Source organism: Panicum hallii, chromosome 9, assembly GCF_002211085.1.
Source record: "Panicum hallii strain FIL2 chromosome 9, PHallii_v3.1, whole genome shotgun sequence".
Lineage (NCBI taxonomy): Eukaryota > Viridiplantae > Streptophyta > Magnoliopsida > Poales > Poaceae > Panicum > Panicum hallii.
In genome coordinates, this window is record NC_038050.1 from 70,202,980 (window position 1) to 70,215,033 (window position 12,054).

At 47.9% G+C, this 12,054-nt stretch overlaps 3 protein-coding genes across 3 annotated transcripts; all 3 read left to right on the forward strand.

The window, feature by feature from the left end:
* Window positions 1–1,267: 1,267 nt before the first annotated feature.
* LOC112877736 lies at window positions 1,268–2,081 on the forward strand. Its single transcript, XM_025942094.1, has one exon. The coding sequence runs from the start codon at window positions 1,359–1,361 to the stop codon at window positions 1,743–1,745; it is 387 nt and encodes a 128-aa protein (XP_025797879.1). The 5' UTR covers window positions 1,268–1,358; the 3' UTR covers window positions 1,746–2,081.
* A 1,755-nt stretch (window positions 2,082–3,836) lies between these two features.
* LOC112873409 (cysteine proteinase inhibitor 8-like) lies at window positions 3,837–4,211 on the forward strand. Its single transcript, XM_025936368.1, has one exon. It carries the CDS (start codon window positions 3,837–3,839, stop codon window positions 4,209–4,211), a length of 375 nt encoding a protein of 124 aa, XP_025792153.1.
* Window positions 4,212–9,954: 5,743 nt separating this feature from the next.
* LOC112873548 (cysteine proteinase inhibitor 1-like) lies at window positions 9,955–10,480 on the forward strand. The gene has a single exon (XM_025936541.1). It carries the CDS (start codon window positions 9,955–9,957, stop codon window positions 10,333–10,335), a length of 381 nt encoding a protein of 126 aa, XP_025792326.1. The 3' UTR covers window positions 10,336–10,480.
* The last annotated feature ends 1,574 nt before the right edge of the window (window positions 10,481–12,054 follow it).

Below are 12,054 nucleotides of genomic sequence, written 5' to 3' on the forward strand. Positions count from 1 at the left end.
AAAGACAAAAACCTAGGACCTATTCACATAAACAAGTCGGGCCGCTGCTGACCACCATTGGTCCATGAAAAAACATTTACCAACATGAAGAAGCTATATTGAGGTACCACTGTTCCGTTTACACACAACAACATCGATTGCATCCAGCTGCTGCATGCTTAATTAACTTGTTGATCACTAGACGTGTGGTTAGTTGCCATACACATGAGACTAGCTACTGTACAAGGCACCACAATGCCACTATAGGCGTGTGGTTAGTTGCCTTGCACGAGACTAGAGAAGATTCATGATCACTACGTTTACGTTCATCTTGGGAGATCTCCAAGATAGCCATAGCTTGCTTTACCACAATGCACACAAGAGAAAAACAAAAGGGAATAAGTACGCACGGTGTACGTCTCTGGATATTCCAAGACGCAAAGGGAAGATGCAAAGATCACACTTGATCTTCATGGAAGTTCTCAAGCTCGTATTTTTTGGGGCGCCTAGCATTTTTTACTCCTCATTTGGTCACTTCTAGGCAAAAGAAAACTATATTTGTGGTTGACAAACGCACAAGCAAAGTGCATTCCGATCGAGATAAAGACAAAACACTGTTGAGTTAACTCAGCTTCGAATCCCAACTTGTGAATTAGCAACTTGCATGCCTGGACGCCTAGATGGTTGTAAACTTGTAATCATGGTCAGAATCGAAGAAGCTAACTCCCAAGATTTCTAGGTCAAATAGCTGTACTGTCTTTTCCCTCGTACAGTACAATTTTACAAACTGTAAGCAAGGTCAGAGGCCCTTTCCAGGTGGGTGTGCATTGGCATACTAAAGAAATGAGATAGCCACTAAAGAAATGAGTTGCAAGTACAAGAGTTTACAACCATCTATGCACGCCATGCTGACTCTAACTTGACTACGAGACTCTGGCTTTGCCACGAAGGGTGGACTTTGCAGCAGGGTTCTCAACCCGAAACCACGAGACCACGTAAAAAGAATGAGCCAAACAGATGTCACCTCCTGCAAGCAACTCGATCTCACCGCCCTCGCGATCTCGAGGCCTCGTCAAGTCGGCCGTGCTCTCTCATGCTGAATCATGCATGCATGCATGCATGATGGCAGCATGGGTGTCCGTCACCTGGACCTTGCAGAGATAGCTGTATCTTTCTCTGTAGCAGGCGGCGAGCGTCGGCACTCGCTTCGTATGGACGCGTCGCCTTACCCTTTCCCCGCGCTATAAAGGTCACCTGCTCCTCGCCATGCATGGCAAGTTAAGGTTGACCAAGCAGCTGCTCACTGTCACGACGAAGCACACAGCAACCAACTATAGTGCCTAGGCTCCACTCCACACCAGCTAGCTAGTAGCTAAGTCATGATGAGGAGGTCAGTGCTCCCGCTGCTCGTGGCCGCCCTCATCGCCGTCGCCGCCTTCTCGGCGGCGGGGGCGGACGCCGCCTGGACGCCGATCGGCAACCCGAGGAGCCTGGTGATCAGGCAGATCGGTAACTTCGCCGTGATCGTCTACAGCAACGCCGACCCCCGCAAGCCCCGGCCCCTGGCGCTGGTGGACGTGGTGCGCGGCGAGACCCAGCCGGCGGGCTCAGGCGTCACCGACTACCGGCTCGTGCTGAACGTGAGGAACACCGCCACCGGGAGCACGGGCCTCTACCAGTGCGTCGTGCGGGGCAAGCCTGGCTCGCGCGCCACCACATGGGAGCTCCACGGCTTCGTGCAGTACAACAAGCAGGCGGCGGTCTAGCATCGAATCATCGACGGAGGAGTATATGAACGCTACAAGCACAGCGTTCATGAACGCATAAGCTGCCTTCAAGTGTTACTGCCCTTCAGCCAAGCATTATCGATCGTTTAGACAACAAGGCAGGCGTATACTGCCTACCACCAGTGATTTACGTGTGTGCTTTTCTTGCATTATTAGGAATAAGATGTCTCTCTTCCTGAAGTACACCAGCAGAGAGAGACGATTGCGTTTTGTTACGGTCAATATGATCTGTGAATTAAAGGAGTTTAATTTTTGTATGTATCTCCGTATGTATCATGCATGTTGATGCTAATGGAAAAGGTCTGTTTATGGTCGATGGAATCATGGAATTGGTCGATCTTGTTTGTGCATGCAATACGGCCATGGATTTGATTGGAGGTCTTGTTTGACTAATCTGTTTCTACTGTTAGCTTTTGACGCTTTAATTCAGAAGTTCAGCTCCCATCAATGGTGCTCACGATTGTCTCACTATCTGCAGTGTGCATTGAGAGCGATCAATAATGGTTTTCAAGACAAAAAGTGTTCCAAATGTTTATAACTAGTTACTCCCTCCTCGTTTTGATTTTTCTATATATATATATATATTTTACTATGCAGTTAGACGTAACATACATCTAAATTTATAGAAAAACTATGCACCTAGAAAATCCAAAACTACTAATAATTTAGAATGGAGGAATTACATGCTAAGCAAATTAGTTTGCTTGTCATTCTGCTAGTAGTTTTCTTTTCGTGGAGGTACTTTAAGTTTTGTATGTGCAAGGCAGCAAAGGCATCAGCACGCTGTAAGTAATTTACCGCAAGCTGTATTTTTTTTGTCTAATAGCTACTTTTTAAATAATTGCTAATAAACAGTGGATACTAACTTGCTTGTATCATAATATGGTGTTGACTCCACATGATTGTACTGTGGGTTTAGAGGGTTGCACGTACTGAAATGAGTGTACTGCGGGTTTAGAGGGTTCCTAAAAATGATCAGGTTCGGGTTCCAGAAATAATTTTGTGTATCTCCAAATAAACAGTTGAGTGATGCATAAACTCCGGCAAGGTACTCGCTCTGACGCTCTCTACTCTTTACGTCCTTTTGTAGTATTGTTGGGTCCAGAGCCCTATACAAGCAATGGGCAGTTGGCCAAATTACTCTTGGTGAAGCTAGAAATTAAAGAGAGTTGAAGCTTTTCAATGGAGATCTCGATCGAGGTGCCCCGCCAACTTGCACCCTGGAGTCTGCTTCAACAACACTCAACGCGATGAGATTAAGGAAGAAGACGGCTATTATCTGCTTGCTGTGCTAGTGATCAAAGTTGGACGTACCAGTGCGAGCTCATCTCCCACTGACTTCATGGAAGTTGGCGTTTACGTGTTCGGACACCGATTTGCATTAGACGTGCGTAAACCATGGCGTTGACCCCTTTAGGATTTGCCCACGCAGCTGCTACACTCACTCTTGGTCTTATATATCTAGAGCGAGGTCGCGATGCAGTAGTGGACTACTTTCGGGTGGACAAGCGTGGCCGGCACGCCGCGTGGCTGCCGGCCGGCTGCGGCTGGGGCCGCGTGCGCCACCGGACCATGATCCAACGACGCCGGTGCAGTGGGACGTCGATCATCCGAGATCCGGTCCCCTGCATGTGTACACGGGCACGGCGCAAGAGAGGGTCCAGGATGAGCTACTAGCTGGCAGCAGCAGATCAGAGAAAGCCAGCCAGTGCTGATCGGCGGCCACCCGGGCCGGCGCCGACGTGCCTTTCCAGCCTCTCTATCTACGCCACAAAATTGAAGCCAATTCGATTCGCGTTCCAGTGCACCCAGAACATTCCCGACCGGGCGCGCGGGGCCAGTACATGGCACCGTACCTCTCCGTCGAACTAGCTGGTGGTCATTACGGTCTCATGCGTCCACCGACTTGGGCACAGTATATTAACGTCAGGTTGACGCACACATCGATACCCTTTTCCTGCCCTATAAAGCTCGCATCCAGCACGTCGCCAACGCCACGGCCGCGCCATACAACTAGGAAAAAGCTGAGTAGCAGTAGCCACATAGCTAGCCAAGCCACATCAACACACCATGATGAGGAGATCTCCGCTGGTGTTTCCGCTCGGGGTCGCGCTCCTGCTGGCCGTGGCGGCGACGCTCCCCGCGCCGTCGCGCGCCGAGTGGGCGGCCGTCCCGGACGTGAACGGCCTGGTGATCAAGCAGGTGGGGCAGTTCGCGGTGCTCGTGTACGGCCTGGCGCACCGCAAGGACCTGGCGTTCGTCGGCGTGGTGCGCGGCCAGACGCAGGAGGCCGTCGGCGGCGGCACCAACTACCGCCTCGTCGTGGCGGCAACCAAGCCCGGCGGCGACGGGAGCGCCGCCGAGTACGACTGCCTGGTGTGGGGCGTGCCCGGGTCGCGCTCCGACACCTGGAAGCTCCGCAGGTTCAGGAAGATCCAGAGCTAGCGCGCGCGTGCAGATGATCTTAATCTCACCACCGTCCCCTCAAGCAGCTAGCGGTACTACTATATATTATATTATTACTGGATCTATCCATATATCTACATATATAGTAAGTAACATTACTTAAGAATCATATGCCGCAGCTGGCGTATTCTACGCTTACCAGTCATTTCTTCCATGTAAGCGTCAGTAATAAAGTTCTTATTATATCAAAATGGTCAAACTTCAAGGCTTGTTCTCCTTGTTTTATTAGCAGGAGTCGTCATGTACGTACTACCATTAATAAGTATTATAAGTGACTACAAGTAATGTCCAAGTATGCATGCGAACTATCGTTTGTATGTAGCAAAAAATCTTCTCTACCAGTTCTGCCAAAAGCTTAGCTTGCTCCTCCCTCTATTCTAAATCTATTCTGAATTATTAGTCGTTTTGATTTTTCTATATTCATAGATTTTATTATGCACCTAAATATAAATATATATAGATATATAAAAGAATATATTTAAAAAAATTAAAACGACTCGCCAAGCACAAATAATGGTCCCTAACGGAGAGATACCCGTGGAACACGCTAGTGTGCTGACTGCCTGACCAGTTATTCGGGCGGGGAATTCTGAGCGGATTTCAGATGGGCTTTCTGCCACTATTTAAACAAGGGGCCGCATTGAAGTTAGACTTGCTAAAAGGCTGAAGAATAGGCCTTAAAATAGCTGTGTTACTGGGCCGACCCACCGGATTTTTCTCACTTTTTTTGCCAAATGAGATTGAGGACCTCGTTGTTGTTGTTTTTGACAATTTTGAGGACCATGACCTTCTTCCGGCTAGTAGTACCAGTGGGAATCAATATCTTTATCTCTACTATGATTTTTTGTCCGTCAATCGAAATCCTAATCGGAATCCGGACAAATCAATCGGAATCCAAATCGGAACCCGTACAATCAATGCTTAATCATTTGGTCCGTCAATCGGAATCCAGACAAATCAATTGGAATCCGAATCGGAACCCGGCAATCAATGTTTCACTCGGTCACGGCACATCTGTACACAGAGTGAAAGAGCATTAAGTGGTGGTCTCATGTAGGTGCAGAACTGCGGATAAAATTTATATTACCTGTAGCAACGCACGGGCACTGTGCTAGTCGATACCTATATACTATAAGTTAACATACTGTTTATGTTTTTGTTTCTGAAAGCAACAACGGCTTAGGGGGGTGGGGGCATGACTCCAGGTATTTACTACAAGCGTGCCTATCACGCTAATCTGACTAGTCTTTTCTTTTTTCCCCATGATAATGTGATGCACCCATAGCTAACAGGGTAATAGAAATTATCTTCAAACTACAGCCAAACGAAGAAAAGTGGAGTTGAATTACAAATACTAAAATTAAATCCAACTTCAGATGTCTGAATCCAAATCCTGGGACACCAATCGTGGTCCTCAACTGAAAGCTTGGTCCTCCATTCCGGCCTGAATCTCTTCACCTTTCGTGAAAATGGCCAAGCCCTTCTTACCAATGATCATGCTAGCTAACTGCATTTTCATTTGTGCATAAACCGCATTTTTCATGAATTCTGCTACTCACCAATGTGAATGCTACTCTCGCTAGAAACTGCTGCTGTAACAGAAGTTTGGCCTCTGCGATCTGCGTCGTCGTTTTGTAGCTCCCGTTCGCGTGTTCAATCCGGATGAAACTTTGCACCCAGACAATCATTTTGATTCTTGATGAGCTACAATTTCGTAATTTCGTGCAACGAGACAGTTGAGATTTTAGAGGAAACTGTAATTGGATACTACCAATTTTGGTGACAGAGGAAAGTCAAGGCTAGCGATTTTCAGTGCATGCTAAAATGTTTCTCTGCACCAAGTAGCCCAAAGCTGCCGGTTCAATCGGCATATACAGCTGCTCTCTTTCCGCCTTCGAATTCGCCTGCGCCGCCGCCACCTGCTGCTCGAACGTGCGTGCACTCTCGCAGGGCGCGCGTTTTCATCGCGCGCGGCTTCTCCTGCAAGGCTGCAAGCGGGCGGCGCGCGGCGGTCAGCTGCCACTGCGACGCCCGCCTGGCGCCTGCGCCTCTCTCCGCAGTCATCTGCTTCCCTCAGCCATGGCTCCGCCGCCGACCCCCTCCATCTATCACCTATCCCGTCTCCTACCTTTGTTTTATGTGGTTTGTGAATTCTCAGGACTGCGGTGCGCACGGTGGTGGCGGAAGGCGGGGTCATGGGAGCCCCGAGCCGGCCGGCAGCGGCGGCGGATTTGCGGGGATACCGTTGTTGTAGAAACCCCTGCAATGATATTTACATAAAACCATATAATAGAATCGTGATTATTAATCTCGATCCAAATATTTATATAAATTCATCTATGGTAGCGTTTGCATCCAAAGTGCAAAAGGGCAAAAGGGTAAAAATTTTGCCATTTGCCAAAAGTGGCAAAAGTTTTGCCATTAGAGGTGTTTGGATCCAAATGGCAAAAGTTTTGGCAAAAGCTCATTTAAACCTCTTTTCTCCCTCTCCTATCCCCTTTCCCGCCACCTCTTTCCCGCCATTTCATACAGAGTGCATAAAATTGACAATCCAAAATTTATACAGTCCAAACCAAAGTGCATACAATTATTTATCCAAAGTTCATACAGTTCCATACAAAGTACACAAATTTGCACTTCTAAAGTTTATCTATTGTACAAAGCATTGGCCAGTTGATCTCGAAATTCATTCATGTTGCAATCTTCATCCAATCGTTCTGTGTCCCGTGTACGTGTTTGTGACATTGATGCCTCAACTGGAACATAGTGCTCATCACGGTCGCAACGATCAAAGTGTTCATCCATGAACTTACTCTCTCTAATAAAACTATGCAATGCCATGCATGCTACAATTATTCGGGCTTGCTTTGCCGGTGGGTAGCTTGGCACTTTCAACAACATCCTCCACTTCATTTTTGAAACTCCAAAGGCCCTTTCCACGACATTTCTAAGTGCAGAATGAGCAAAATTGAAGGTCTCTTTCGTACCTCTGGGCATTGTGGAATTACAAAACTCTGGTAGATGGTATTTTATCCCCCTGTAAGGTGCAAGATAATCTGCACGATTTGGATATTCCGAATCTACTAGGTAGTACTTCCCTACAAAATTAATTTTCTGTTAGTAAGAAAACCAACAATAAAACAACACATGTCATGTACTTGTTGCATAGATTGGTATTGTACCTAGAGGTGGGTGTGGAAACCTTTCTTTGTACTTGTTGATGGCATCATTAAACACTCTCATGTCGTGCACTGATCCCGGCCATCCAGCAAGTACAAATGTGAATCTCATGTCAAAGTCTACAACTGCAAGCACATTTTGTGTTGTGTGCCCCTTTCGACAAAGATATTGAACCTTTTTATCATTTGGCACTACAACTTCCACATGAGTTCCATCAATTGCCCCTATACAATCATTGAAGTGTGGCCTGAATCTCGGACATTGCAACCGTCGGTGTATTGTCTTGAATTCTGGGTCCACTGGCCTAATTATATCAGCAGCTAGTTTGACAAGGCATTTTAAAATTTTTCCAAAGTTGCGGTGCACTCTCTCTAGTGACCTTTGCAGTCGATTATCTACTTGTCTGACTGACTGAGATGCACCAACCATCCAAAGGAACATTCCTACGGCCTCTATACTATTAGACTTTGATGTTGACTTGAGGCCATAAGATTGCACTAACAGGTCATGTAGTTTATAAAATATTGGTGGTGTCATCCTAAACAATTTGTAACATTCAGTTTCATCAGCTAAATTCGTCATCACCCACTCTTGACCACTTTTAGAGGGCTGTCCTCCTCTTATTTTTGTGCATATAAGTATCATGATACATACCAAAAAAGAAGATCGTCTCCATCACTTGCTTCTCATGCTCAGCGTCCTCCTGTAACAAGTTCAGCAGCTCTTCGTCACTTGAGTCCAACTGACCATCCAATTCCTGCGAGACAACAAACAGCAATGCATTAGTAAACAATTGAGACAATGCTATGTGAGATCTGAAATTGTAATGAACCAGAAACAAATGAGATAATGACATATGACACAACAAATAGTAATGGTTCATAAACATATGGGACAACGACATTGTTCAACACAAATAGAACAGGCACACAAATTTCCAGTGACACACATGGTTTGCACACACAATTATTACATCAATATGTTACACTAATCTAGATTTTTTTTCTTGCAATATCTTCTCAGGAATGCCACCTCCTTCTGATGTCTCCATGTTAATGAAAAACTTCATTAGTGCCTCATCTTTGCAGATATAGAAGACTGTATAAAACTCTGGACTACTTTCATCTAACCCAGCTTGTTTTACCAACTGTTGTACTTTTTTAATTGCATCTTCCAACTTTGCCTCAGCATTTTCTTGTTTGCTTCCAAGTTTCTTCAAAAACAGATTCCTTTCAGCTGATTGCCTAGCAGACATGTGAAGGTATTGCTTCATCACCTTCAACATAGGGCTCTTGCTCTTCTTGATAGGACTATCTGCAGTAGACCTAGTGCTTGTACTGCTAGCCCTTTTATGCCCGCTGGAACTCATAGGGCTGTTTTCAGTTCCTTGAAGCTCCTCTTCCTCTTCCTCATATCCCTGTGCCTCATCTTCATAAAACGCCTCATCCTCTTCTTGGCCAGGAACAAATACACGATCCATCAACAGCTACATCATGAAAACAGTGCTCTAGCAAATCAAAATATTCTGGAGGTCCCCACTTCAGTTTCTTGAATTCTGGACATCCCTGAGAAAAAAGAACAACACACAATTAGAATGGCTAAGTAAAATTCAATTCTGCACAATTGAAATGCAAGGACAATTACCTTTGTTTTTGTATCCCACCAGTCTTTGCTTGCAGTAGGCCATCCTTGATCATCACGGTCTAAACCACTGTCAGTGTGCATATCTTTTATGAACCTATACACCTGCTTTAGAGTCCTAATTCGCCCACAGGCCCTCGCTGAAGGAGCACAGGCTCCCAGATCTGAGCTCAGGATGCCATGCCGCCCGCGCACAGCCCAAGGACAACAACCACGACGCGGCTCGCCGGTGGTGCTCGATCACTGCCCATGCGGCCTTTCTCCCCGAGAATAGCTACTGTGCGCAGCTTCCAGTTGTTTAGCCTCACAAAACGCCGTCCCTGTTTACACTATCGAGATTCGTCGCCCGTGTTCGATCTGACCCGGGCGGCTGCGACGACCCTAGCGGCCTAGCAACCTTCGGGGTGGGCAATCGTGGCACGCACGCCGGCCCGGCCTGTTGGGGCGTGTGCGCACCGGAGCACGATCCAACGCGCGAGAGTCCAGAATGAACTATCTAGTACTACTACGACTAGCTGGCAGCAGATCAGATCAGAGTTGAAGCTATACGACCCAGCAGTACGTGCCTTTCCAGCCTCTACGCCACAAAATCAGAACCAAAACAATCCAAGTTCCTCCGCTACACCCAAAAACATTCCCGGCCGCCGCGCCGGGCCACAGTACATGGCCGGTGTCGGCGCTAGCTAGCTGATGATCATTACGGCCTCATGCATCCACTGCCGACGATAACGCGTGAGGTGGACGCACAGCGATGCCCTTTTCCTGCCCTATAAAATCTCGCATCTGGTGCACGCCCATGTCGTCGTCACTGCCACAACGATCGAAAAGCTAGCCTCGCTCGCTTTGCTCGCTCGCTCGCTCAAGCACTAGTAGCCAGTAGTAGCCACACCAGCACACCATCATGAGGAGATCGCCGCTGGCGCTTCCGCTCGGGATCGCGCTCCTGCTGCTGCGCGCTGCGGCGACGCTCCCCGCGCCGTCGCGCGCCGAGTGGGCGCCGGTCCCGGACGTGAACGGCCTGCTGATCAAGCAGGTGGGGCAGTTCGCGGTGCTCGTGTACGACATGGCGCACCGCAAGGACCTGTCGTTCGTGGGCGTGATGCGCGGCCACACGCAGGACGCCGTGGATGGCGGCACTAACTACCGCCTCGTGGTGGCCGCGGCCAGGCCCGGCGGCGCCGGGACGACGACCACCGTGGAGTACGACAGCCTGGTGTGGGGCGTGCCGGGGTCGCGCGCCGACACCTGGAAGCTCCACAGGTTCAGGAAGATCGACAGCTAGCGAGCTAGCTGCTGATCAGCTGATATGGTGGCTAGGCTTGGAGGTTTTTTACGGTCCTCAAGCCGCAGCTAGCTAGCGGTGCTACTGTTATTACTCGATCTATCATTCTATCCCATTATCATATAGAGCAACACTAGTATCATATGCCGGACCGGATGGTATATTTTACGTTTTTATTATGTCGATCATTATTCGAGCCTTGTAAGCGTCAGTAATAAGATTTTTAAGACCAAATCAAGTGTTCAGACTGCAAGGCTTGTTCTCTTTATTTAACTAGCAGAGTAGTCATGTACTATCATATTACCTCCATACTACCTCCGTTTCAAAATATAACTATTTTTGGATTTTTTTAAGTCAAATCTTTTAAACTTTGATCTTAGATAATAAAAAAATTATAAAAATTGACAACATAAAAATAATATTAATTTATTCATAATGAAACCAAATATCATAATATGCAATTTTTTATATTTAAAAGTAATTATTTTTGAAAATTTTATTGATGAAAGATAAAGATGTTTGACTTTGACCAAGTTAAAAGGAGATAATTAGTGTGTTACTCCTATTAACTAACTGAAGTACTGAACATAAGTAAAGTAATATCGTCCAAGTATACATTTGAGAGACTATTCCATAGGCATTATTTATTTGTTCGTAGCAGAAGTCTTGTAAGAAATATTGATGAGCGCCGGCGGCTCCGGTCTGCATATCCAAAGTATGCCATCTAGTGTGTGAAGTGGTAAAATATGTCTCTCTCTTTTTTTTTTGGTAATGCTAAGGATAGAGCGCCCGAGGGACGCCCTATCCATGTTTATTTGAACCACTTAATTCTACGGCTTTGACGACCTTATCCAGACGGTGCCTCCTTCCACCGTATGTTATTTTTGTTTCGCATGCCTCCGCTCCTCCTTTCCCCTCCCCCTCGTGAATCCTGTTCCTAGCCGAAGCGACCGCCGCACCGGAGCCGGCGAGAAGGGCGGCGGCGGCGAGCACCAGCAGCTGCGCAAGCGAGGCGACCTTTGGAGATGGTGGGAGGGGCAGCGGCCACGAGCACCAGCGGCAGCGCAAGCGAGGTGGAGAAGTAGGGGGCGTTGCGCACGTGCTCTCGATGTGCGCGGCTCTCGGCGACCGTGCATGGCTCTCGGCGACCGTGCATGGCTCCTGCTCCGCCACCGACTAGGCGGCCACCGGCGGCGGCCACTGGTGGCTGTGCAAGCAAGGCGGAGAAGAGGGATGCGTCGCGCACTCGCGCTCGACGTGCGACTCTCGGTGACTGCGCGACGCTCTTACCTCCATCAACCCCACCGCGTGAGGGTGCTGGTGGCGACACATCGAGCAAGGTGCAGAGAAGTTAGTATGCTCAGGCAACCATGCTCGACGTGAGCGACTCTCCGAGGTCTCGGCGACGACGGCGACCCAATTGACGTGAATCAGACGCGGGTCCGCTTGAGAGATGCTGGCGATTTGCGTCACAGGAGCCCAATCCATCAAGGGAGCATGGTGATTTCAGTGAATAACAACTTGATCTATGCTGGAAGGACATCGATTCATCTGAGCAACAACTCAATCAGCCGTGGAGCATGTCGATTCCGGCAAGCAGCTACTCGATTTGGGTAGGGGTGTCAATTCAGGCATGCAAGGAAAAGCTCGATTTAGCAGGGAGGTTGTTGATCTAGGAACTTGGGTATTCATTATATTCCTATCTGTTGCACACGCGTC